The sequence below is a fragment of the Nothobranchius furzeri genome, chromosome 1, assembly GCF_043380555.1.
Source record: "Nothobranchius furzeri strain GRZ-AD chromosome 1, NfurGRZ-RIMD1, whole genome shotgun sequence".
In the NCBI taxonomy this organism is placed as follows: Eukaryota; Metazoa; Chordata; class Actinopteri; order Cyprinodontiformes; family Nothobranchiidae; genus Nothobranchius; species Nothobranchius furzeri.
Genome location: NC_091741.1, coordinates 100,538,790 through 100,561,908, shown reverse-complemented (window position 1 = coordinate 100,561,908; position 23,119 = coordinate 100,538,790). Strand labels below are relative to the sequence as shown.

The 23,119-nt window shown below is 43.5% G+C and overlaps 3 protein-coding genes across 7 annotated transcripts; 2 read left to right on the top strand and 1 right to left on the bottom strand.

The window, feature by feature from the left end:
* plp1a (proteolipid protein 1a) lies at positions 1–8,275 on the top strand. 2 transcript variants are annotated; one of them, XM_054738949.2, is made up of 7 exons: positions 1–213; positions 1,580–1,766; positions 1,840–1,996; positions 2,204–2,372; positions 5,514–5,587; positions 5,669–5,734; positions 7,958–8,275. In XM_054738949.2, exons 1-7 carry the CDS (start codon positions 210–212, stop codon positions 8,114–8,116), a joined length of 816 nt encoding a protein of 271 aa, XP_054594924.1. In that variant the 5' UTR covers positions 1–209; the 3' UTR covers positions 8,117–8,275. The 2 variants fall into 2 exon arrangements, with proteins under 2 accessions (XP_054594924.1, XP_054594925.2); XM_054738950.2 differs by lacking the exon at positions 7,958–8,275 and adding an exon at positions 6,144–6,455.
* Positions 8,276–10,810: 2,535 nt separating this feature from the next.
* rab9b (RAB9B, member RAS oncogene family) lies at positions 10,811–12,493 on the bottom strand. Of its 3 annotated transcripts, none has more exons than XM_015974746.3 (2): positions 12,367–12,493; positions 10,811–11,713 (listed from the first exon to the last, which is right to left on the bottom strand). In XM_015974746.3, exon 2 carries the CDS (start codon positions 11,635–11,637, stop codon positions 11,029–11,031), a length of 609 nt encoding a protein of 202 aa, XP_015830232.1. In that variant the 5' UTR covers positions 11,638–11,713; positions 12,367–12,493; the 3' UTR covers positions 10,811–11,028. The 3 variants fall into 3 exon arrangements, with proteins under 3 accessions (XP_015830232.1, XP_015830374.1, XP_015830302.1); XM_015974888.3 differs by lacking the exon at positions 12,367–12,493 and adding an exon at positions 11,957–12,097; XM_015974816.3 differs by lacking the exon at positions 12,367–12,493 and adding an exon at positions 11,822–11,965.
* A 1,073-nt stretch (positions 12,494–13,566) lies between these two features.
* Positions 13,567–21,865, top strand: fut11 (fucosyltransferase 11 (alpha (1,3) fucosyltransferase)). Of its 2 annotated transcripts, none has more exons than XM_015974526.3 (5): positions 13,567–13,650; positions 13,863–14,207; positions 14,333–14,713; positions 20,815–21,437; positions 21,583–21,865. In XM_015974526.3, the coding sequence occupies exons 2-5, from the start codon at positions 13,863–13,865 to the stop codon at positions 21,731–21,733; spliced, it is 1,500 nt and encodes a 499-aa protein (XP_015830012.3). In that variant the 5' UTR covers positions 13,567–13,650; the 3' UTR covers positions 21,734–21,865. The 2 variants fall into 2 exon arrangements, with proteins under 2 accessions (XP_015830012.3, XP_015829946.3); XM_015974460.3 differs by having other exon boundaries at positions 13,594–13,734.
* The last annotated feature ends 1,254 nt before the right edge of the window (positions 21,866–23,119 follow it).

Sequence of the window (23,119 nt, the reverse complement as noted above, 5' to 3'; positions counted from 1 at the left end):
CCTGAAGTTGATTGAAAAGCGACATTGTTTCTTTAAGATTGCATTTGCAGTCACCAGCGGCTCTGTCCATTATTGTTGTTGATGGGGGAGAAGGGAACACCAAGCTCAGATTGATATACGAGCGGCCGAACGAGAGAGAGGCGCATAATCATCCAGCTGCGGTGCAGGCGGAGGTATAATCAACAGGTCCTGAACGCATCCTTCCAGACATGGGTAAGAAGCTTCTCCGGCGCCTGCTCGCTTATATGACTTTATTTAATCAAATCTAATTTCGTGTCAGAAGTTGTTTGGAGTTTTTTTTTCTGTTTATTGAGATTTATTTTATTCTTCGGATGACAGGACTACTTCTGAAGGACTTGTCGCGTTTGAATGCGAATTTTCTCAGTTTTTTAATTTATTTGCGCTTTCAGGAAATCTTTTTAAAACCAGGATTTTTATTTAGCTCAAAGAACCTTGCGGTTCAGAGCGTTTCTGATGTGGTTAATTGATACAAGGTGCGCGTGGAGGACGCGCGGACTTCAACTCCTTAAAGATCACGTTTTTATAGTTGTATATAATTTTTGACTCGTTTCAGCTGCGTGCTATGAATGATAGAGGTCACAGTTTGTTTCTCGTGCAGACAGTCAACAAAGCCATGATGATGCGTTCAATTAAGGCGCTATCTGCTTGCCCCTCCAGCCATCTGTGTTTGCTGTAATGGTACCAAGCACAGTCTGTCAGCTCCCCATTGTGCGTGGCTGTGTGCATGCAAAGTGTGCAATAACACCAATGTACACAGTCGCATTGTTTGTTTCCTCTTCCAGCAGCTCATTTCCCCGTGTGTGTGTGTGTGTGTGTGTGTGTGTGTGTGTGTGTGTGTGTGTGTGTGTGTGTGTGTGTGTGTGTGTGTGTGTGTGTGTGTGTGTGTGTGTGTGTTAATCAAAGAGGTGCCTCTGGTCTTTGTTTGCTTGACATTGGTGGCCCCTGTGCCCTCACAATGCTTTGGGACAAAGACTGTTGTCTCCCCCAGTCACAGTCTCTCTCTCACTCACTCACTCACTCACTCACACTCACACACACACACACACACACCCTTGTCCTCCCACTTTTCTCACACTCTTCATGCTGGGTGGTGAATGGAGTCGGGGTGCGAGGTGGGGTCATGGCTGTGCCTTTGGCCCTTGGCATCCATCCAAACAGCATATGACCGCTGGGATCACACAGCTTCACCAAATGAACTCACAACAGCTATTTGAGGTTCTTCCACACCGGAAAATCAGCTCCGTTTCTGGTGTTTGTAACCCCAATCATCATCACAACATGTGAGCTTTTCCGTGTTGTTGCTCAGGTCTTCTGGTTTTGGAGATTTTAACCTTCGGACCTATTTGACTTAACTCAGAGTCCTCTCAATCAAGCAAACTTTATTCCACAAAAATGTGTCCATACCATGGAATTCCAAAGATAAAATAAGAAATAGAATTAAAATGTCCAACAAACACCGATCAAAAGCATTAAATTTGTCCAACAAATTCACAATGAAGCCATCATTCATGTTCAGTTCATCGGTTGAATAAACAAGTTGCTGTTTCTCGACTACCAGGTTGCTATGACTGCTGTGTGCGCTGCTTGGGCGGGGTGCCATATTGCTCCCTTGTTGCCACGTTGCTCTGCTTCTCTGGCATCGCCCTGTTCTGCGGCTGCGGTCATCAGGCGCTCACAGAAACCGAGAGGCTCATCGAGACGTACTTTGCCCGTAACCTTCAGGACTACATCACCCTCGCCTACATGTAAGTTGTTAAAGATTTGCCTCATCTAATGCACAGTTTTGAGGTTTAAGTTATTTTTCTTTTTTCTTCTCAGCATTCAATATTTCCAGTATGTCATCTATGGCTTGGCCTCCTTTTTCTTCCTCTACTGCATCATGCTGCTGGCTGAGGGCTTCTACACCACAAGCACTGCCAAGCAAACCTTTGGAGAGTTCAGAAGCACCATGTGTGGCCGCTGCCTCAGCTCCTCGGTGAGAAGGCCCGCGGTGGCTTAATTATAAAATGCCAGGGGAGATTAGCTGGGATTAATGTACACATTGTTCCCCTGTGGGTGATGGAGATCTTCAGGCTTGCAAAAATGTTTTTAGATGGAGAAATAATTAGGAAATGATTATTTGTAGTCTATAAACACTTACATGGATCGGCTTATGATGCTCATTTTGCTTCTCCTTGTGCAGTTTATAGTGATGACATATGTGCTTGCTGTGCTGTGGCTGTTGGTGTTTGCTTTGTCTGCCTTGCCGGTCTACTTCTTCTACAACATGGATGCAACGTGCCACACCATTGATGTTCTGACGGAGACGCCAGCAAGTATCAACCAGCTCTGTGTTGATGCAAGACAATACGGTAACGACCCCATTTATAGCTACCCTAATAACTGTGGGGGAAAAAAACTCTTCATTTTGGTCAAAACATACCCCACAGTAAAAATAATTACTCATCTGGTTGGGAAACACTAACCAGAGTTAACATTGTTAAGGTCTGCAGGCACAGATTTCAGTCAGTAGTGAAGCTGTTGGGTGGTGAGTACAATTTGTCAGAGAATAAGCCATGAGACCGAAACTACTGTTGTAATATAGGTGCGCAGGAAACTGTTTAGACCTATTTGGAAATCATAAATGTTTTTATTAATATTAAACATTAGTTTAAAATCACAAAGAGAAACCAACAAATTTTTTTATTAATTTTTTTTTTTGTGTAGCGCCAAATCACGACAAGAGTCGTCTCGAGGCACTTCACATAGTAAACATTCCAATACAGGTCAGTTCATTAAGCCAATCAGTAAAAAGTTTCCTATATAAGGAACCCAGCAAATTGCATCGAGTCACTGACTAGTGTCAGAGTCTTTACAGCAATCCTCATACTAAGCAAGCATGCAGCGACAGTGGAGAGGAAAACTCCCTTTTACCAGGAAGTAACCTCCTGAGGATCCTGGCTCAGTATAAGCAGCCATATGCCATGACTCACTGGGGATCGAGAAGACAGAACACACACACACACACACACACACACACACACACAACATATTTACCAAGAAGTGTGTATATGGTTACATTGTGACTTCTTAGTAAATATTTTATTTGGTGAGAGATAAACTTTATTGTATTTATTCTTGTGAATCTATAATTAAACTGGTAAACTAGTAGTAGCACATTCAATGTCAAAGAGAGTAAAAAGTTATCAGGAGAGGGAGAATGTTTAAGTGGTTAGCAGCAGTGTGCTAGCCGATGGCCCCCTCCATGAGGCTACCACAGCTCAGCAGAACATCGTTGTAGCTTCTTCTGGGGAGAAAAACACTTAAAGAACACATAAAGTTAACAGCTGAAATAGCAGGAAATAATACAGTTAAAGAGTAGATTGTAGAAGAAAGTAGTCGATTGTGGAAAGTGGTCAGTGTATCCTCCAGCAGTCTAAGCCTATAGCAGCATAACTACAGAGATAACTCTGCATAACCCAGCCTTTTTAGATGGAGGCATGTTGGAGTCAGGGCAATGGAGAGCCGTCTTTACCGACTGTACATTCCACGTCCCTCTACTCCCCCACTGTCCAGATCTAGGCTAACAACAGATTTTAACCATAGGCCCTATCAAATTAAGTGTTTTAAGCCTAGTCTCAAAAGTAGACAAGGTGTCTGCCTCACGGACTAAAGCTGGGAGCTCATTTAAAAGTCATGTTTAAAAACCAATTAATCAGTGACATTAAGGAAAAAACACAGGCCCAGTGCTGCTATAAAAGTAGAGACGAGATGCTAAAGAAGCCTTAATGTCAGAGAACAGAGTAGCTGTGTTTAAAATATAAACTCAGGAGGGTTAGAAATAAGCAGATAGAAATATATTTCTAGGTGCTGTATCACCGATTTACATGCACGTCATACACCAGTGTGTTTTGCCTTTGTTCTGCCATCTTTGCTTGCGTTATCTTTTGAAAGCACAGCAAAATAACATGAGCTTAGTCTTCACAATGACTCATCTTGCAAGATTGAGATTTAAATCATTTTTAAGAGTTAGTTTTTGTTGATTATATTGATTTTTGTTTTCGTAAAATTGAGATTAAAATACAAACTCTATTAATTGCAGAGCTCTAACCGACACGTTAAGATCAGATGACAATTCCCAGTTCAAGCCTAGTACCATTAAACCAGTCCTGTGTGACCAATGCTAAATGAATCATTCATCTTTATTCTAAACCCTGTCGTGTGCATTTTACTTCGTAATTAAACAAGGGACTCGTGTATTGACAGCTGGAGGATTTTAATGAACAATCAGAATGCAGTTTTACAAGGTTGGGAATATATCTTAATCTCTCTTTAGCAACAATCATCTTTTCTGTTTTTAAATTTCTTTCTATGGTGCTAATCAAATACAAACAACTTAGCTTTTATGTCACAAACAAGCATGTTTTCACATCACTGGTAGACATTCTGACTCCAAGCAAGCGTCTCTGGTGCAGTGTGGCGCTTCAGGCTCTTGCTGTCTCTATCTAAGGACAAGAATGACCCTAAAAGCTCCAAATGCAAAAGTACAGTGCTGATGTTTGGTAGCTCACAACTTGTGGTTCTTACCACACATTAAGACGCGTTGCTGTAAGAAAGAACCATCACAATATCACTGAGTCTGGTGTGATATTCTATCAGCCTGATCTGCAGGATCTCCCAGCTACCACCATTTTTAATTGACCTGAACCTGTATTCAACCCAGAAATCCTTTGCGATTAACATCTTTATGAAGTTAGACCTGGTCAAGATGGTGGTTAGATGGAAGGTGACATTACGTTTTTACAGTTACAGAAAATAAAAGCATGCATCATCTGGATTACAACAAAGTCATCACAGCAAAAGTATGTTTGCTACACACAGGCAGACATGGAGCGTAGGGTGTAGAAAGGTTATCTTTCCAATAATCTGCACTGTTTTAGGGCACTGGGCGAATAAGTTGACTCACCCATTTCACACTGATGGCAGCATGAATGCAGCGAAACATCTCACAGCCATTTGTGTAATAGCTCTGACATGAAAAAACAAAAATCCTGACTCTGATTCGTGCTACGAGGAATAGTTTTTTCTGCCATATTCAGCCAACAGCTGCTGAGCCACAGGGCCCAGACACAGGTCAGCACTTGGAATCCAAAAGAGCCCTCAAGTGTTGCTAAAAAGAGAAAATATACAAAACAATGAGCCACAATGCTGCAGAGTGACTTCATTACCATAAACATGGTCGCTGGCTTTGTTTTGTGAGGCTACACGTATTGTTTTCACCCCTCAAATGTCTATTATTCAGTGCTGGAACGGTCCCCAGCACGTAGCAAGCAAACCTTGCCGAGGTGAAGGTTTGTATCGTCGGTGCGATCTAACAGAGTTTGAGCTAAAAGCCAGAGAAAATGAAGAGGAACTGAAACCATTATTGGAAATATCATTTGATGTAATTTATGGGCATTAGGAGCAACCCGTGTAGTTCGGTTAGAACTGAACTGAGGTTGTTTTCCCTTCAGGACTCTTGCCATGGAATGCTGTACCAGGGAAAGCGTGTGGCATGACGCTGTCCAACGTCTGCAAAACCAGAGAGGTACTGTCTTGCGCTCTGCTGTCATTTAGTTTCACATGAAATGACTCGATAGCAGCAGTAATCCAAACCTCCTCCCTTCAGTACCGGATGACCTATGACTTGTACATCGCTGCCTTTGCCGGTGCAGGCATCACTCTCCTGGCCCTGGTGAGTAATTATGCAAAAGGCTGAGGCCAGTTTGGGGAACAACAACGACTGCATTATGGCTCATGTGACTAAGTGACGCTGAAAGTGTAGGCAGCGAGGCATCTCTGGCCTCCATGACTGATGACTCTTGTACAGTTGCTCTCTGTTCCTCTCTGCCAGCTGACACAAGCATCATAATAATGCTGTAATGTCTGCTGGGGCTCCAGCCATGCAGGCAAATGGTGCACCCATTGTACTGGCATGCTTCATTACAGAAGCTGTTAGAGGGCTGGTGTCTGCTATCAAGTTGCAGCCATTAAGGCCATCCAGTTTTGTTCTTATTTGTAGTGTGACAGGATGTTGTGGCTCTTTCTATTTCCTCACTTCCTTTCTCTGATTCCTTTCCTTTTCCACTTTTGTCTTTCCCTAGCTGACCTATACTGTGTCAACCACCTATAACTGTGCGGTTCTGCGGTATCTTGGAAGAAAGGGCATAGGTCCAAAGTGTTAGGCACCCAGCTTCCTGTCTGCTCTGTCACCACTTCACCATCAACAAGGGGAGCTAGAGGGATGGAGACACCTTTGTCCTTTCATTTCAGCTGCACAAAATCACCATGGACTCATTAAAACTGCGTTTATATTTTGACTTTTTGTGAACAAATTTGCGTTTCTGTTTTCTGGGTGAGACTGTATTCTTTCGCCTATAGATGAGTTGTATTTTCTTTGTGAAATCACTGTTAATTTAGTCATAACTGGTAAATAATATCTAAAACTTTCTACCTCCCATTTGAAGTAGCAGTTCAGATAATTTAAAGTGGATTTCTGTGGAAAGATTGTGACATATTTTAACAGCTGTAGATGGCTCTATGAACAGCCTCAGTTTGGAGAAATGCATACTTTTGATAGTAATCAAAAGGCTAAACGACTTGGCAGTGCTGTCTAAAAACAACTCCAATCTCAAAATGTTTGAGTGAACACTAGTTTGTAAACCTCTAGATTCCATATTTAAAGGCTACTTTTAGTCGTTTTGAATGGAATTTTGCATTGAAGCTGGCTGTGCATTTATCAGTGACTATTCTTGTATTGTTAAACTGGTGGAAAGGTCTGAAAACTGGTGTTTGCATCAACCCCGGCTCTTCTTAGGTCAGCTGTTTTAAGATGCAAGTCCACTTTGTATGTGGCCTCACTGTAACTCACCGTTAAACTGATATTTCACCAAACTGAGGTCATTCAAACTGGTAAAATATTAATCATCTTTACACAATAATAATTTCCATAGATTTTAAGTTGTCACTAACACAAACTAATGAGTTAAAAAATGCAACAAATGGTTTTCAGTCTGTAGCACGCACAAGCAGAATGCGGCTGCTGTGCAGGAAAGGGATGAAAGGTTACCGTGGATACCACCCCTCACATCTGGTTGCTATGGGGGCAGACAAGCATGCAAATGCTGTCTCACACTGACCTCGGGACTTTTCTCACGGGTCGGGGGGAAAAGCCACGACAATGCAGTCATGTCTGTTTTGAAACGTTAGCCAATCAGACGCCGGTTCCTGAGAGCCACCTGCACCGAAAGTCTGCAGAAGGGTTAAATTACGTGTCAAAGGAGAGGGCCTGCTGGACAAAGAGAGGGTTAGACCTCTGAAGCCTGAATGCAGCTCTTCTGGGACCACATCCACATGCTGCTGCCTGAGCCCCCAGACTCCTCTCTAATAATGGAAAAGGTGGACTCGGAGAGGAGGAACGGAAGGAATTTTAGATCGTTTTCACTAGTTTTGTTACTGGCAAAAGGGACGGGGTTGTTTGGATCCACCGAGGTCTGAAACTGTTTGAGATGGCAGAAGCACCAGGTGCTAATTTATGAAGTAAGCTCGTGATAAAAACCACAGCTGGGGTGTTCTTCGTGTGTGACTGCAGTGCTTTCATGGAGAAAAAGCAAGTTTGGCTTTTAATTCTTTAGGGATTTTTTGGTAGTTATTGTATAACACGCTACGTATAGCTACATTTGCTAACACTTTTAACTTAAACTGTTACTGTAAAATTTGCTGCATAAGCAGCGTACCGTTATGTTTGACAGGGGGCTGGTAGACGTGTGTTTAAGATTAGAAAATCAACAGTTTTTGTACGTTTGTGTCTTTGGAGTCTGCGACAACGGTGACCGTTTCCTGTTCCTGGCTCCCTGCTACACACGGGGGTTCAGGTGTGCTGTCAGACGTTTTGTCTCCTCTCTCCTTGTGTCCACAGGTGCACTGTTGCCTGCACTTGGCCGTGTACCAGGTGTACCTGAAGATGCTGAGGCACAGGGTGAAAGAGGAGAGGAGGGGCTTTGACCTGTACACGAGGATGCAGGGGGACAAAGGAGGGACGCTGCTGTCCCCGTACTCCACGTTCAACACTCCCTGATGGGGCTCGTGTTTCACAGCAGCAGCAGCACTAAAACCAACAATTGTTTAGTTATTCATCTAAATGTAGACTTTTGTAAGGCGTTCCAGCCTGACGGCCATATTGCTCATCCGACTCCCTTTGATTTTATGTTGAATGTTAGTGTTATGCAGCTGAAGTTGTAAATTGGAACAAATGCTGTTGGAAACTTTGCTTTGTTAAAATCTGGGCTCAGTAGTTTATTTCATGTAATGTGATTCGAGGGAATTCCAATTAGATTTAGAAAGAAGACAGACATGATGAATTTTTTATGCCCAGTTCTGATTTCAAGTGTGCAATGCATGACTTTAATGTGAAAATAAAAATGCAATGTTTGATCTTTGAACGGTAACGGGTGAATGGCTCTGCTGGACGCAGAGTGGTATGATCAGCTGTGATAGCCTACAAGTCTAGACGGATTATAGCAGTAGCAAACAATTGTGCTCTGCAGGTCGGTCTAGCCGTGCTCCTCTGGAGTCTCAGAAGAGCTACCATTGGCCCGAGCCAATCACAGCACTCCATCAGTTTGGTCGGCAAAAGGAGCGAAAGGACAAAAATGATAATGGCTCATTTGAAAGGGATTGGCGTCAACCTTGGACTGTTTAGACTTGGGCTTTGAGTCAAGAGCAGATGGAGGATAGAGGCTGATATCTGTAGCTGTGTTTGTTGTTCTATAGCATGTGGAGACGGTTTGAAGGACAACCGTAGATCCCACCCCATGACAGATCTGTCCATGCATCGTGGTCAGACACTAAATTCACACATAAAGGATGGCTTGTCAGGCTAGGAATTTAGTGCATTTGCTTTCAAAGTCTGACACTAATTTTTCCTAACAGACTGATAACATGTACTCAGGTGGACTTCATTCTGAGCTGAAGTACTTTTTCAACCCTGAATTCATATCTTAGCAAAAAAAACTGCAGACAAGATAATATGATGCATGCTTTATTTCAAACAAAACACTCAAGCGTTCCCTATAGTTTTACCGATGGAAGTGCAAACAGAGCGAGGAACGTGACCTGTTAGCTCAGCGCACAATCAGGATGACATCTGATTTCTCACAGGCTCGGAGTAAAGCAGGCATTCACTGGTCAGTTAGTTTTGTTCTTGCATGATAAAATCAGTACTCTGCAGTTCGTGGAAGCCATCAGCAGCCCACAGACATGATTTTACATTCTGAAATATTACAGAAAATATTAAGAGTACCACTGATTAATGCTACCATCCTATGGGTGCAGAGTTCTCAGGTAAGTTTGATTTTAAATAACGGCACGGATTAAATACAAATCAGACAACAGGAACAGAACGCATCACCTCACAAAGAAAAGCCAAGGACTGATTTAGATAACAGCCCTTGTTTCTGTCGGACTGCAACTTTTTAAATGCCCTTATTTCACAGTGAAGCTTCAGCCAGAAGCCGTTTAAACCAACACTCACGGATTCATTAAAGATCATTATTCATATAAATAAACCTGTAAATGGACTAAGTCATTATGTAACAGTACCTGACTGGATCTCCAAATGTTCACCAACATTCCTGACTCTTCAGGCCAACGCGTAACACAAAGATGAACACGCGGAGCCCCACAGCGGTCCCACCGTCGTGACGAGATTTCATCTAATGCAACATTTTTATGAAATCGTAACAGTGAATCCGAACACTGAAGCAAAAGTGAAACAGAACTGTAGCAGTGTGTAAATACGGTGACGTGGCAATCATTACGCTGTAGAATACTCTACGTTTCACTAAATAGTGTATGAGGGGGGGTGATTTACAATCTAGATACTGAAAGTAATGACTGTGCTTGAGCTACTTCACATTCAGCCGAGACCTTTAATAGGCGCGCTAACAGCACGAGGCGGGTGTCATTTATCAGTAGTGCACAGGAGATCTTCAGGCAAGGCGAAGCTAAAAGACTGGAATGTTAAGGCCAACTACGCAATCAACAAGGCAGACGCAGCAGTACAAGGATGCCATAACAATTAGAAGCTGCTCGACTCATCAGGGGGGAGGTTAAACTGTCGTTGATCAAACACTGAAACCTAAAGAACGCGCTGGAAGGAAATAAAGAAAAAAATACATGAAATTTTCAGGGATGAACAAAACATGTTTCACTGAGAAATACTATCATCAGCTGCACCAGGGGCAAGACTGAAAGTGTATGTTTCAAATAAAAGCACCTCCTGCTTGGTAAACCCCTTAACGAGAACAAAAGGATTCAGAACATGAAATATTAGCTGGTCCGCCGGCACATCCAGCTGCAACACAACGCAGCAGAAAACCACATTTCTACTTTTCAAAAGCACGTCGGCTCATAAAGCTCACAGCTGCAAAAGCTCTGGAAAGAAAACAAGCTATTGTTTTCAGTGAAACATGATTAAAAATGTTATGTACCAAAGTTTGAAGTATCTAATTATTATCAGTAGCTCTCTGTATGAAACACATTTTTCACAAATCAACAGAGTGAAGAAAACACTTGTGATTAAGAGACGAGTGTGTTTGAGTTGATTCTTAAACTTCTGAAAACAAAAAGACAATCCAGTCGTAATCCAGAGAGCTGCGGGAGCAGCTGTTTAGGACTGGGTGAGGTTCCAACAGCGAGAGAGATCTGCTCTCTATTCCATATTATTAATTCATTAAGAAGTGCTTCATTGCAACATTTGATACGGCCCCAGTACCAGCAGAGAGAGTGGAAGCAGACCATGTGCTGCAACACTATGCGTTAAAACTTGTTCTTTCATAAAAGTTCAACAATCATCAGCAGAAAGCTCGGAGAGCAGCTGGGCCTCACCCATATTATCTTTACTGGATACCAAAAACCTGCAGAACACCCGCTGTTCTAATCGACGCTGGCACGTTTCAGCATGAACGTTTGACACAAGATTCACACCAATCAGCAGCAAGATGTACGTGGCACTTTCCGGTTGCCATGGAGATCAATGGTACTGGTCAGCAGTGCGTGACCAATCTGGTCCTCTGCAGACAGAACCTGTCTAACAGCAGCTTCAAACGCAGCCGTGACATTAGTGTCATCCTTGGCACTGGTCTCAAAGTAAGGACAGCAGCCGTTCTCCTCACACCACGCCCGAGCTTCATCCTCTCCCACCTCCCTCTGCTCCACATCTACCTTGTTGCCCAGCACCACAAAAGGGAACCGCTCTTGGTTTTTAACATCAGAGTAGTACAAGAACTCCTTCTTCCAGCCGCCGAGGTTTTGGAAGCTCTGCAAGTCGTCCACCGCGAATGTGAGCAAGCAGCAGTCCGCCCCCCTGTAGAAGGGCGTGCGCAGCGACTTGAAGCGCTCCTGCCCTGCGGTGTCCCAGATCTGAAGGGTGACCCGGCGCCCGTCCACCTCTATGTCCCGGTTAAGGAACTCCACGCCGATTGTGTGAAAGGACTGGGAGTCGAAGCGATCTGTGACGTAGCGGTTCATCAAGGAGGACTTGCCCACTCCACCATCTCCCAGGAGAATCACTTTGAGGAGTGTGTTGTTCCCACTCATCGTGCTTCCTCCCACCCAGTTAGGCCTCCTCAGTGGGCTGCAGGCCCCTCGGCACCAGGTGGAAGAGCAGGGTCAACTTTACCAGGAAAGAGAAACAGAAAATACAATAAATCTACAACAATACGGTGACTTGGGGAAGTTTAAAACCTCCAGACACGTTTATAACTAGAGAAAATAACAGCACCTGCTCTTGGCATGAAGCGAAACTTTCAGGGGTATTTAGAGGCACATGAGAGGCGGTTTCAGTAGCAGAGCTTTGACGTTTCCACCCAGTTAACACAAACACTACCTGCTTATTACAGTTTTAACACTCGCTCACCGTGCAGGGGGAACAGCTGAGCGGCGCTACACGTGATGAATTCGTGACATAAACATGAAACCGCTCATCCCGAACTCCAAACATGCACGAGCTTGTCTGGTCAGCTTTGCTGTCAGGCGACACAAGCCTGCTCTGACTGTTCCGCAGCAGAACTTAACATGGGAACAGAACCGGGTTCGTGTGTGTCCTAAAGGCTGCTCAGACCACAGACAGCAGGCTTTGTTTAGCAGGCTGAGCTGAGCGGCTACGCTGACGCGGCTTGTTGACATTTGGTCAAGCTAGCCGTTAGACTGAGCAGCAACTCACAACCGTTCCAAAGAGGCGCCATGTTTAACTAAATAGGAGCTGGCGCTGGGAGTTTCAATTTATAAAGAAATGAATGCGCCCGCCAATAAAACGTAATAACTGACCTTAGTTATGTTAATTATTATTGCGAACGCTGCCCTGTTCCGCTGCATCTGACTGAGATTGAGTGTCGTGACGTAGTCGCCCCGTCTGGGCGTGCACTGCCCCGGGTCCTGCTGCCAGACGGAGCAACGCTCACGGAGGCGGTTCCGTTAGCGTCATCATTTGTGATGCATAACGGCACATGTGACGTCACATTTTATAATGCTGGTTTTTAAATCAAATATGTTTCCTCCTTTGATACAGCCTGTCATATAATTATGATAGTTATCACAGTAATTCTAACTTGCTTCCATTCATTTCTCCCAAACATGTCTCATAGCTACTTATAATTACTTTTTGTACATTAGAAACGAGTTTATCTCTATTATTTTGCTTTTGGTTCTTTACATAATAAAGTGTTAAAGTTTTCTCTGTTCTGGGTGAATTTGCCCAAATCTTACTAGGCTATTTAATGTTTTGTCCTGTCCAAAATGACAAACATCAAGTAAAAAAAAATACAAAAACAATCAGTATTGTGTTGTGGTGGTGGAAAAATTATGTCTCATCTGCAGGATTATTGAAATGCAACTGAGGAAATATCCTTTTAAAATGCACAATGTTTACTGATAATAATTAATTTTCACATTTAAAGTTTGATTATTGTTGAACAACCATAGCTTACAAATTCCATGAAGGATGGCAAAGCGTGTAGGGGAATCATAAATAAACAGTATTTTTAAAGCAAATTTAACCTTACAATCTTCTCCATCAGCTAAAAAATAAACATAGTTTTATGATTTCATGACCTTACTGTTATGTGTGTGTGTGTGTGTGTGTGTGTGTGTGTGTGTGTGTGTGTGTGTGTGTGTGTGTGTGTGTGTGTGTGTGTGTGTGTGTGTGTACATAACATTGTTACTATTTTTTCTTGTTGATAAATCTACAGTATAACAATAATAATAAAATAAAACAATAATAACAATAATAATAATTGATGATGATCACAATTGTTATTATTATTATTATTATTATTATTATTATTATTATTATTATTATTATTATTATTATTATTATATTATTATTATTATTATTATTATTATGTTGCTATACTTGAAGTGAAAAAAAACGTGATTTTTTGACAGATTTTGTGATAAACAATCCCTGAAATTCAGATTGTTTCAGTAGTGGCTGCTGTACCAGTTCTCACCTGAATAGGGCGTCAGATAAAGGTCAGGTTGGATCAAAACCGTAGAAGAAGAGACTGTTTATGCTGATGTTGGACAGCATCCCGTTACCAATGCTCAACGAAGGCAAGTTTAACCGATAGTTGAAAGAAATATCAAGCATTGTTGACTCATAAAAGGAAGATTAATGCGTTTTTCTTTGGGATAATGGTAAGAAATTGTATCAGTGTTTTGACATTGGAACAGTTTGTTTAGCATGTCGCTTGGTTGATAAGAAAACCCCATTATGTTGAGGATATTGTTATAAAAATGCGTTAATAGCCGCTGTTTGTTTGTAGATGGCAGGTAGGAGGAGGCTGCTGCCCTGTGTGGGTTTAGGGCTGTTTGCTGTCCTCCTGTGCTGGGTCTGGGTTTCCTTCGCCTCTTTCTCGGAGGATCAGCTTCACTTTGAGTCCTCCTTGGAAGCCGCGGACCGAGCAGCCTTCCAGCCTCAGAGTGCTCTGTCCGACATGGAGTTCGCCTCCATCTCCTCCTACCGGGGACCGGGGAACTTCGACCGCCGCAGGAACAAAGAGCTGCCCATCATCCTTTGGTGGAGTGGCGGTCTTTTCCCACATTTTCCGGGGGACACTGAACGCATCGATTGTGCCACGTCCTCCTGCCTGGTCACAAGCAACCGCAAGGTTCGATAATGATGATGATGATGATTAATCTACGAAAAGCTCTCCTGCACGCCTTGTTTATGCTCACATAAATAATAATCATCATCTCAGGCTGTCCTGTTAATCCTGACTTTGATCTTGAACAGGTGCAGCTGTACAAGAGGACAACATCCATCATTTTTTATGGGACAGACTTCAGGGCTTATGAGGCTCCTCTCCCTCGTCTCCGTCACCAGACCTGGGCACTTTTCCACGAGGAGTCACCCATGAACAACTACATCCTCTCTCATGGACCGGGGATTAGGCTATTCAACTACACAGCCACGTTCAGTAGGGAGTCGGACTACCCCCTGACCCTGCAGTGGCTGCCCTCCCTGGAATACCTTCTGGAGCCCGTGGCGGTGCCACTGCAGGAGAAGAACCGCCTCAGGCATGAGGGCATGGCTCCTGTGCTCTACATGCAGTCTCACTGTGACGTGCCATCAGACAGAGACAGATATGTCCAGGAACTCATGAAATACATTGAGGTACCATTTAGTAGAAGTTGCTCTGATTCTGTTAGGAATCCAAAAGAGATGATCAGTTAAGATGAGAGAAATCATCAAAATTATTCAACACTGAGTTGGAAAAACTGCAAATATTAAGCAGACAGCAATTTACAGGTTTATTTATTTACTTTTTTGCAGAGGTGTGGACTTGAGTCACATGACTTTGACTCGAGTCATATTCGAGTCACCATTTTAATGACTTCTGACTTGACTGGATAAAATCTGTAAAGACTTATGACTTGACTCGGACTTGAACGCCAATGACTTGCGACTTGAATTGACTTGCGTCTGTTGACTTGATGATGACTTGAGCATATTTTATATTGTGGCACAAAAGTGGCACGACGTGGACAAAAATCATACATAATTCTTCGTTCTGGGTGTGATCTTGTACTGCTAAATGCTGCAGCACTTCCTGCTTGTTGGAGCAAACAAATGAAGCGTTAAGAAGCTTTATTTCTGGAATGTATTTATTATCATTGCCATTAAACTGAAGTTGGACAGATCACTCTATTATGACTTGAAAATTTAAAGTTAAGGACTTGGACTTGACTTAGACTTCCATATCATTGACTTTGGACTCGACTTGGACTTGGTTGTCTTTGACTTGGACTTGAATGAAAACTTGACTGGAAAGACTTGTGACTTGCAAAGCAATGACTTGGTCACACCTCAGCTTTTTTGGTGTATGCTGTGATTAACCTGTCTGATTTTGGCCTGTGGCTCAGAAACCGGAAAATCCGGAGAAAACACAAACATGCAAACTCCTCACAAAAGAGACTGCAGCTGAGTTGAGCCTGCAGCCTTTTTGCTGTGAGGTAACAGTGCCAACAACTGTGCCACCTTGCAGCCTGATGGCAAAGTTCTGTCTAGTGGTGTTTAAAATTACTGTTTATCACACTAGAATTGATAAAAACCTTTGTAGCCTATATAAAATGTTCGTTTTTGTTAACCGTGACTTACACATAGCAATGTAACAAAGCAGCTGCCACTGAGGCTAGTTACTTCATCACTCAACTCAACTCAACTTTATTTATAAATCGCGCCTTACAGGCAGAAAGATGCCACCAAGGCGCTACACAGATCAAGTAAAAACATAAAACATTAAATCCAGAAAATAAAAACATTGTATCACAGGATACAGATAAAAATACAGTGAGTGCACAAATCACTATAAGTAAAACAATAAAAACGTTAAAAGACGAATCATAAAAGTAGGTTTTTAGCCTTGCCTTAAAAACCGCAGCAGAGGTGGAGGCCCTTATGCTGAGAGGAAGCTCGTTCCAAAGATTAGGACCTGCCACAGCAAAGACCCTATCACCACGTGTCTTTAGGCGCGTTCTTGGGACCGAGAGGAGCATGAGGTTCTCCGAACAGAGAGACCGTGCGGGGGCGTACGGTTGAAGCAGTGACATCAAGTAAGGAGGGGCCAAACCATTTAACGTTTTAAAAGCCAGCAAAAGTATTTTAAAACGAATCCTTACATCATTGGGCAGCCAATGAAGCGCAGCCAGGACAGGAGTAATGTGGTCATACTTGCACCTGCCCTCTAAAAATCTGGCAGCAGCATTCTGCACCATTTGCAACCTGGCTATTGAGCCCTTGCTCACACCGAATAAAACAGTTACAGTAGTCCAATCACACCGTAATAAAAGCATGGACTACCGTCTCAAGATCATGTCGTGACAAAAATGGTTTGATCTTTGCCAGCTGACGAAGGTGGAAAAAGGAGGAGGAGATCACTCCATTGATGTGGGTGTCAAAACTAAGGGTGCTATCCAGTTTAACACCAAGATTAGTCACCGATGTTGTCAGCTGGCCATTAAATGACCCACATTCAGTTAGGGAAGAGTCACAATGTATGCTTGGAGCAAACAATATAGCCTCTGTTTGTTGATCATTTAGGCTTTACACTCATCCAGGTCTTGGTCTCCCTCAAACAGTTCATAAGAATAGAAATAGAGAGACCACTTGACGTGTTCAGAGGCAGGTACAGCTGACAATCGTCAGCATATAGGTGGAAGTAAACTCCAAGCTTACGACAGATGTCACCTAAGGGCAGAATGTAACGAGAAAACAACAGAGGACCCAATATCGAGCCCTGTGGTACCCCCAGGGTAGATCAGAGTACTCTGAGGAATAACTTCCCATCCTTACACACATTTTTCTATTTGTCAGGTATGATCTGAACCAATCCAGGGCTAACCCAGAAATCCCGACATAATGATGTAGACGGTGAAACAGCACTTCATGGTCTATTGTGTCAATGGCTGCCGTGAGGTCCAGCAGAAGTAACAACACAGAACTGCCGCTATCAGTGGCTAGATAAATGTCATTTAGCACTCTAATCAGTGCAGTCTTATTGCTGTGTAGAGCTCTGAAGCCAGACTGGGAAGTCTCAAAAATGGCATTCTCATCCATAAAAACCAAGAGCTGGTGGTAAACACATTTCTCTAGTACCTTACTTAAGAATGGAAGTTTAGAAATGGGCCTGTAGTTTGCAGCCAGCGAAGCATCCAGTCCAGGCTTTTTGAGCAAAGGTTGAATAACCGCCTTTTTGAAATCGTCAGGGACTGTACCAGAACTGAAACTCATGTTAATTATGTGCAATATTAAAGGGGCGACTACTAGAAAGACTTCTTAAAGAGGCGCGTAGGCATCACGTCATCTGGCGAGCCGCTCGGCTTAGCCTTCCCAGCGATCTTGATCAAATCATCTAGACTAATTGGTTGAAATGCTACCAAACCTCTGGTGGCAGTAACAGAACCGCTACATACCGGTGCCCTAGACATGGTAGCCCGGAGCGCAGCAACTTTCCCAATAAAAAAGTCACGGAACTCATCACACATTTTAGCTGAAGCCTGCACCACATGATGGTCATTTAATTTCAGAACTGAGTTAATTGCTGTATAATGTACTCAGAGGTTATTTGAGTTTAAAGAAATGAGATTGGAATAATATGCAAATTTCGCAGATCTAACTGCCTCTTGGTAAAATTTCCAACTGTCACGTAGAGCAATTAGGTAAACATGCAGATTATCCTTCTTCCACTGTCTCTCGTATCTTCTACATGTTCTTCTTGCGGCACGAGTAGCATCTGTCGAACATAAATTTACCGTACGCTTTCCCCTCCTTGGCCTTAACGGCGCAACAGTGTTAAGGATAGCCTCACAGGTCTCATTAAAACAAGTAAGCAATCCATCCAGTGAGGACTCGTCTGATAAATCAAAGAAGGCTTGTTCAAACAGCAAAGTGAATTGAGTTGCAGTGTCAAGAGTTCACATGACGACTATACCTACTGGGGGCAACAGGTGCCAGCAAATTGCTATGCAGAGTAGTCTGAAATAATATTGGATTATGGTCTGAAAAAACTGCATCCTTAATAGTCAGATTATCTACTGAACACCCCAGTGATAACACAAGATCCAGTGTGTGGCCACATTCCTGTGTGGCCCCATTAACCCACTGCGTAAAAGTCAAAGAGTTCACAAGGTTGATAAAATCAGAGACTAAAGGTTTTCCGGGGCAGCATATATGAATATTAAAGTCTCCCAGTAGCAATATCCGCTCGTATCTCGCAGCCCAGTTTGCTAGGACTTCTGAAAACTCCGGCAAAAAATCCTTATTGTATTTTGGGGGTCTATATACTACAGCACAGAGGATTAGTTGCAGATGACCAAGTTCAAATAAGCACAGTTCAAAACTGGTATTAGGAGACCAGGACTGCAAGTGTTTCATCTTCAGATTAGCTTTATAAATAACCACCAATCCACCGCCACGTTTAGTGGTCCTCGGCACATTAATAAAAGCACAGTCAGCTGGGATCAGTTCATTAAAAACAGCTGACTCACCAGGAAGAATCTATGACTCCGTCACACAGAGGATGTCAAGAACATGCGTTGTAAAAAATTCATTCACACTGAATGTTTTGTTAGCCACAGACCTAGCATTAACCAGGCCCCACCTTAAGAATACTTCAGAACTGTTGATGGTGGAAGAAGCTCTAGTCAATGATTGGAGATTCCTCAGATCGGCTCGTCTCCGACTGAATCTCCGAAAGGGTGGGGAGCGCTTACCATACTCCCATGAACAGCCAGCAACAGGAACGAGCCACCGGGTCCTCCACACGCCACGGCGCCAGGAACCGAGTGGACGAACACAAGACCACTTGTGAACCACCAGAAAAGCAAGCTTCAATGCTTTCAGCTTGACTAGCCGTCCACCCCAACAGCCTCTCCGCCTATGTTTCCTCCTAGTAGAGTGCGTGAATGGCGGTGTTTCCCAGCATGCCGAAAGGCCATCCAGGTAGAGGAGAGAGGAAGTATTCCGGCACTCAACAGCTTCAGACGGTACCGAAAAACCTATTTTAAATAGCGTATGACGATCATTCACCAATCTCGGGTGAGCAGGTTGTAACACACAGGCTTAAAACAACAAAAATACAAAAAGTAGAGGAGCTGACAGACGGCAACACTAACGCCATCTTGACTCTTGCTCCTTACCGGAACACACCACAGCACATAAATGGCGGTGAAGTTGCACTTTCTGCTCAATCGCTGGCTTGTTGTCAGGCTCTGAACCAGGAAACAGCTGCAGGCAGAAAACTGTGGAGCAACCAGTGACTCCACCCCTAGCCAATCAGTGTCTGTCGGTCTCTGATGATGCATTTTCAGAAGGACTTGGTATGCTAGGAACCACAACAAAACAGGTACTGAAAAGTTGGCAAAATAGAGCAAAGAAATATTTTTGAAACTCCCAGGCCTTCGTTTAAAGCCCAAATCGACACTAACTAATCAAACTTCATTCTCTCCTTGATCAATAAGCCACGTAAAAACCTGGACAGACAGCACAAGCTGCTACAGAAGCCCTTAAGTTCTAGCAGACTTCTGAATAGAACCATATGAAAAAATATCACTTACTACTCACTCATAACTGAAACCAATAGAAGCATATTTCTGATGCACATCTATTGCGGCCAGTGAGTTTTGCTGTCATTCTGCCATCTTCACGTTCACCGACTGATTAAAACACACGACCCACAACAGAACCTTCAGCAGAGAACGTTGAGCATGCTTGACAAAATCAAAGCATGTTTCTTAGTGTTTGGAGTCAGATTTAGAATTAAAATAGAAACTCAGTTCCCTGCACACGCCTATTTTAAAACGCACTAACACAGTTATAATGCTGAAGGCAATGCAGTAATTACAGATACTACTGATGTAGTTTTTTCCATGATTAAATATAATAGATGGTATAAAATGCAGTCAGTTGTTGTCATTTTTGTTTTTACTCCAGTTTTGCAGTCCGCATCCATTTGGATTGTACCGCCATTTTCACTTCCTGTTTATTCTTTAATAGTTGTGCTATAACACTGATTCCAGTCTTCACTTAAACCCACACACACACACCATATGCTTGCAGCTGTTACTCTGTAAATGCTACAGGCTTACGGGGCTATTTGTGATAATCCATCTGGGGATTGAACACAGGAATATCTGCAGGACATTTATTAGTCTATTCAGACTTAAAGATGAGATGCTGCGTCCACTGGAGTGAGGATTTGACAGATCAGTTCAAGTTGCAGATGATGCCGTCTGAATTGTGTGATGAATTTGACAGTTTTGATTGATTTGGTGTGAAAGAAGGGCCTTTTTACTTTGTGTTATCCACTGATATGAGTCAGTATAAAGTGCTACATCTGAACCAGGAGAGATTTGTTTTCTGCCTTCAGGTGGAAAAGGCTTCGTTTGTGTCTGCATGATCAGCAGCAGAAATAAGTCGGATATCTGACTGTAAACGCATGTGTAAAGTGGACATAAACATATAAACCTCCCACTGTCTTTATGGGTGACCCCGAGAGCAGGATGGATGGTTTATCCCTTGAGGTCCACGTGGCAGGGGTGAGGTGGTGCTCACTCCTCACCCCTGCCACATGGACCCAAGGGATAGACCATCAACCCTGCTCAATGGTCAACTTTCCTCGCGGGGTCACACCCATTAGGACAGTGGGAGGGTTACGAGTTTTATCAGAACTAACAGCCCGATATTCCTCTTCTCGTCCATCATGTCACTCTCTGTAGGTGGACTCTTACGGGAAATGCTTGAACAACAAGCCTCTACCGGATCATCTGGAGGACACGGCCACAGCTACTGGCGAAGAGCCCGGCTTCATGAATTTTGTTGCGCGCTACAAGTTCCACCTGGCACTGGAGAACGGCCTGTGTCCAGACTACATGACTGAGAAGCTTTGGCGGCCCCTCCATCAGGGCTGCGTGCCCATCTATCGAGGCTCCTCTGCGGTGGCCGACTGGATGCCCAACGACCACTCTGTGATAATTATAGACGAGTTCCCCTCACCCAAAGTCCTCGCCGACTTTCTCAAGCATCTGGATGAGAATGATGATGATTATGCTCGATATCTAGAGTTTAAAAACCACAGGAGCATCACAAACGCTCGTCTGCTGGAGGCACTGGAGACCCGTGAGTGGGGCGTTAATGACATGAGTAAACCCAACTACTTAAATGGGTTTGAATGTTACGTCTGTGACCAGGAGAACGCCCGGCTGGCTGCAGAGAGAGCGTACAGGAAAGCCCCCAAGACAAATCGGGCCCCTCAGCCTAAAATGGCCAGTAACTCTCACATGGGCTGCCCTCTGCCCAGCGCGGGTTACGGAGACGTCAGAGACTTGCCCGCAGACGACGGGTGAGTTTGTAAGAAATGATTCACCCCCCACGTGTGAAACAGCCTCCTTTCACCTTTGACGTGAAGGAGAAGATAAATCAGTGTTTATTGTCTAATTAAAACGTCCTCCCCGACGAGCCTAATGTGTTTGCCCATCTTTCCACAGATGGCTGCAAATATGGCCTCAGGATTACTGGCAGAGCCTGGACCAAGCTGAGGGGCTGGAGTCTCTGATAAGACACAACGAGTCGGACCCCTCTCTGCTGTGGAAGCACATGCAGAACATCGCGGTGAGCAGAGCCAGAGGGAAACACTGACACAGGCCACCAGAGGATGGAGCACGTCCAGATGAACAAGCATCACTCCTGAGCCAGAACTGCTTCACTCGTGAAAATCCTTTTTGTTTTTAGCGGTGATTAAGAAGATCAGGTTTTAGAAGATTTCCACTAAAACATTCCTTTTTTTTTTCTTTCTTTGAGGTGTAATAAATGCAAACAGTGCAGATGTTCCAGAGGCAAATGCTCATGGGAAGCAGCTTTCCCGCGGACTGGAGCTGAGCCAAAGACTCGTGCTCTCTAGGAGATGTGCCTAACTGTGTGTGAAGAGCATCAGGACAGTAGCCAGTGGACTGCCATCATCTCCTTACTCAGCAGGTGGCTGATGGTCATTGGCAAAAGTCGCATTTATGTCGACCACTTGAGGCAACTGTGTGGAGGAAAATATTATTTTAGAAAAAGGAGAAATGGAAAGCAGCCTCCCTGTGGGGAAAAGGCTGCAAGCCTCAGCAGCAGCTCTGCTCTGGTGTTTATGTTTGATTCTTCGAGATGTTACTCACTTCTTTGCTGCATCACACTCACATCTGTATGTGCAATGACTCATTCTTCCTGCTTTTCACATAACCGCTTGAGACTGCAGTGATCGTTCTAATATGTTTTCCGAGAAGTAGCGAGAACCTACTGATCAAATATGCTCCACCTTACAGATTTCTTCTGTCTTTTCTTTTGTGTTACTGAATGTTTCACATCGGTAACACTCCTGGCTGGTGATGATGGGCCTCTCACATCACTGGAGGGATTTTGTCCCACTCGTCGTTGCACTGGAGGCTTTTCCAGCATGACCAGTCTGTTTTGGGTCAAAGGTCAGACACTCCTGCATAATTATGGGTTAGAGAGCAGAATTCATGGTTCCATTTATGTCCTGTAGCAGCAAAGCAGCCCCAGACCATCACACTGCCACCACCATGTTGAACTGTTGCTCTGAAGGTTTCTCTCTGAAGTTCAGGGTTAGTTTTACCCCTAAATGTGACGAGACACACCAGAAAGGTCCATCTTTGTCTCATCAATCCACAGATGTCTTCCAAAAATATTTGTTTTAGCATTCCTCATATCCTCTCTTTAGGATTTAGATGATGTTTTTAGTGAATTAATTTTTCTGAGAATCACATTTTGTATTTACTCATATTTTCTTTGAAGTTTGCGGAAACGTCTGACAAACTGGATGGAAAAGCAAAAACTGAAGGCATCTAACTGGACCAGTGTCTCTACCTACTTCCTGGTGCTGCCGTGCTGTGTTTAGAATGAGATTGTGCACAATCGTGTTGTACTGGAGCATTCAGCAGTGAAGTAAGAGCTATAAACCATCTAGAGTCAACACCTGGAAAAAATTACTTTAGGTGTATATTTGTTTTTAATCAGGTGGAATTT

Excerpts from the sequence above, each read along its gene's own strand:
- rab9b (XM_015974746.3), bottom strand. The coding sequence starts at position 11,637 with ATGAGTGGGAACAACACACTCCTCAAAGTGATTCTCCTGGGAGATGGT.
- plp1a (XM_054738949.2), top strand. Across the intron at positions 1,767-1,839 it reads TACATCACCCTCGCCTACAT|CATTCAATATTTCCAGTATG; the intron begins GTAAGTTGTTAA and ends TTTTCTTCTCAG. Across the intron at positions 5,735-7,957 it reads GCATCACTCTCCTGGCCCTG|GTGCACTGTTGCCTGCACTT; the intron begins GTGAGTAATTAT and ends TTGTGTCCACAG.
- fut11 (XM_015974460.3), top strand. Across the intron at positions 14,714-20,814 it reads AACTCATGAAATACATTGAG|GTGGACTCTTACGGGAAATG; the intron begins GTACCATTTAGT and ends CACTCTCTGTAG. Across the intron at positions 21,438-21,582 it reads GACTTGCCCGCAGACGACGG|ATGGCTGCAAATATGGCCTC; the intron begins GTGAGTTTGTAA and ends ATCTTTCCACAG.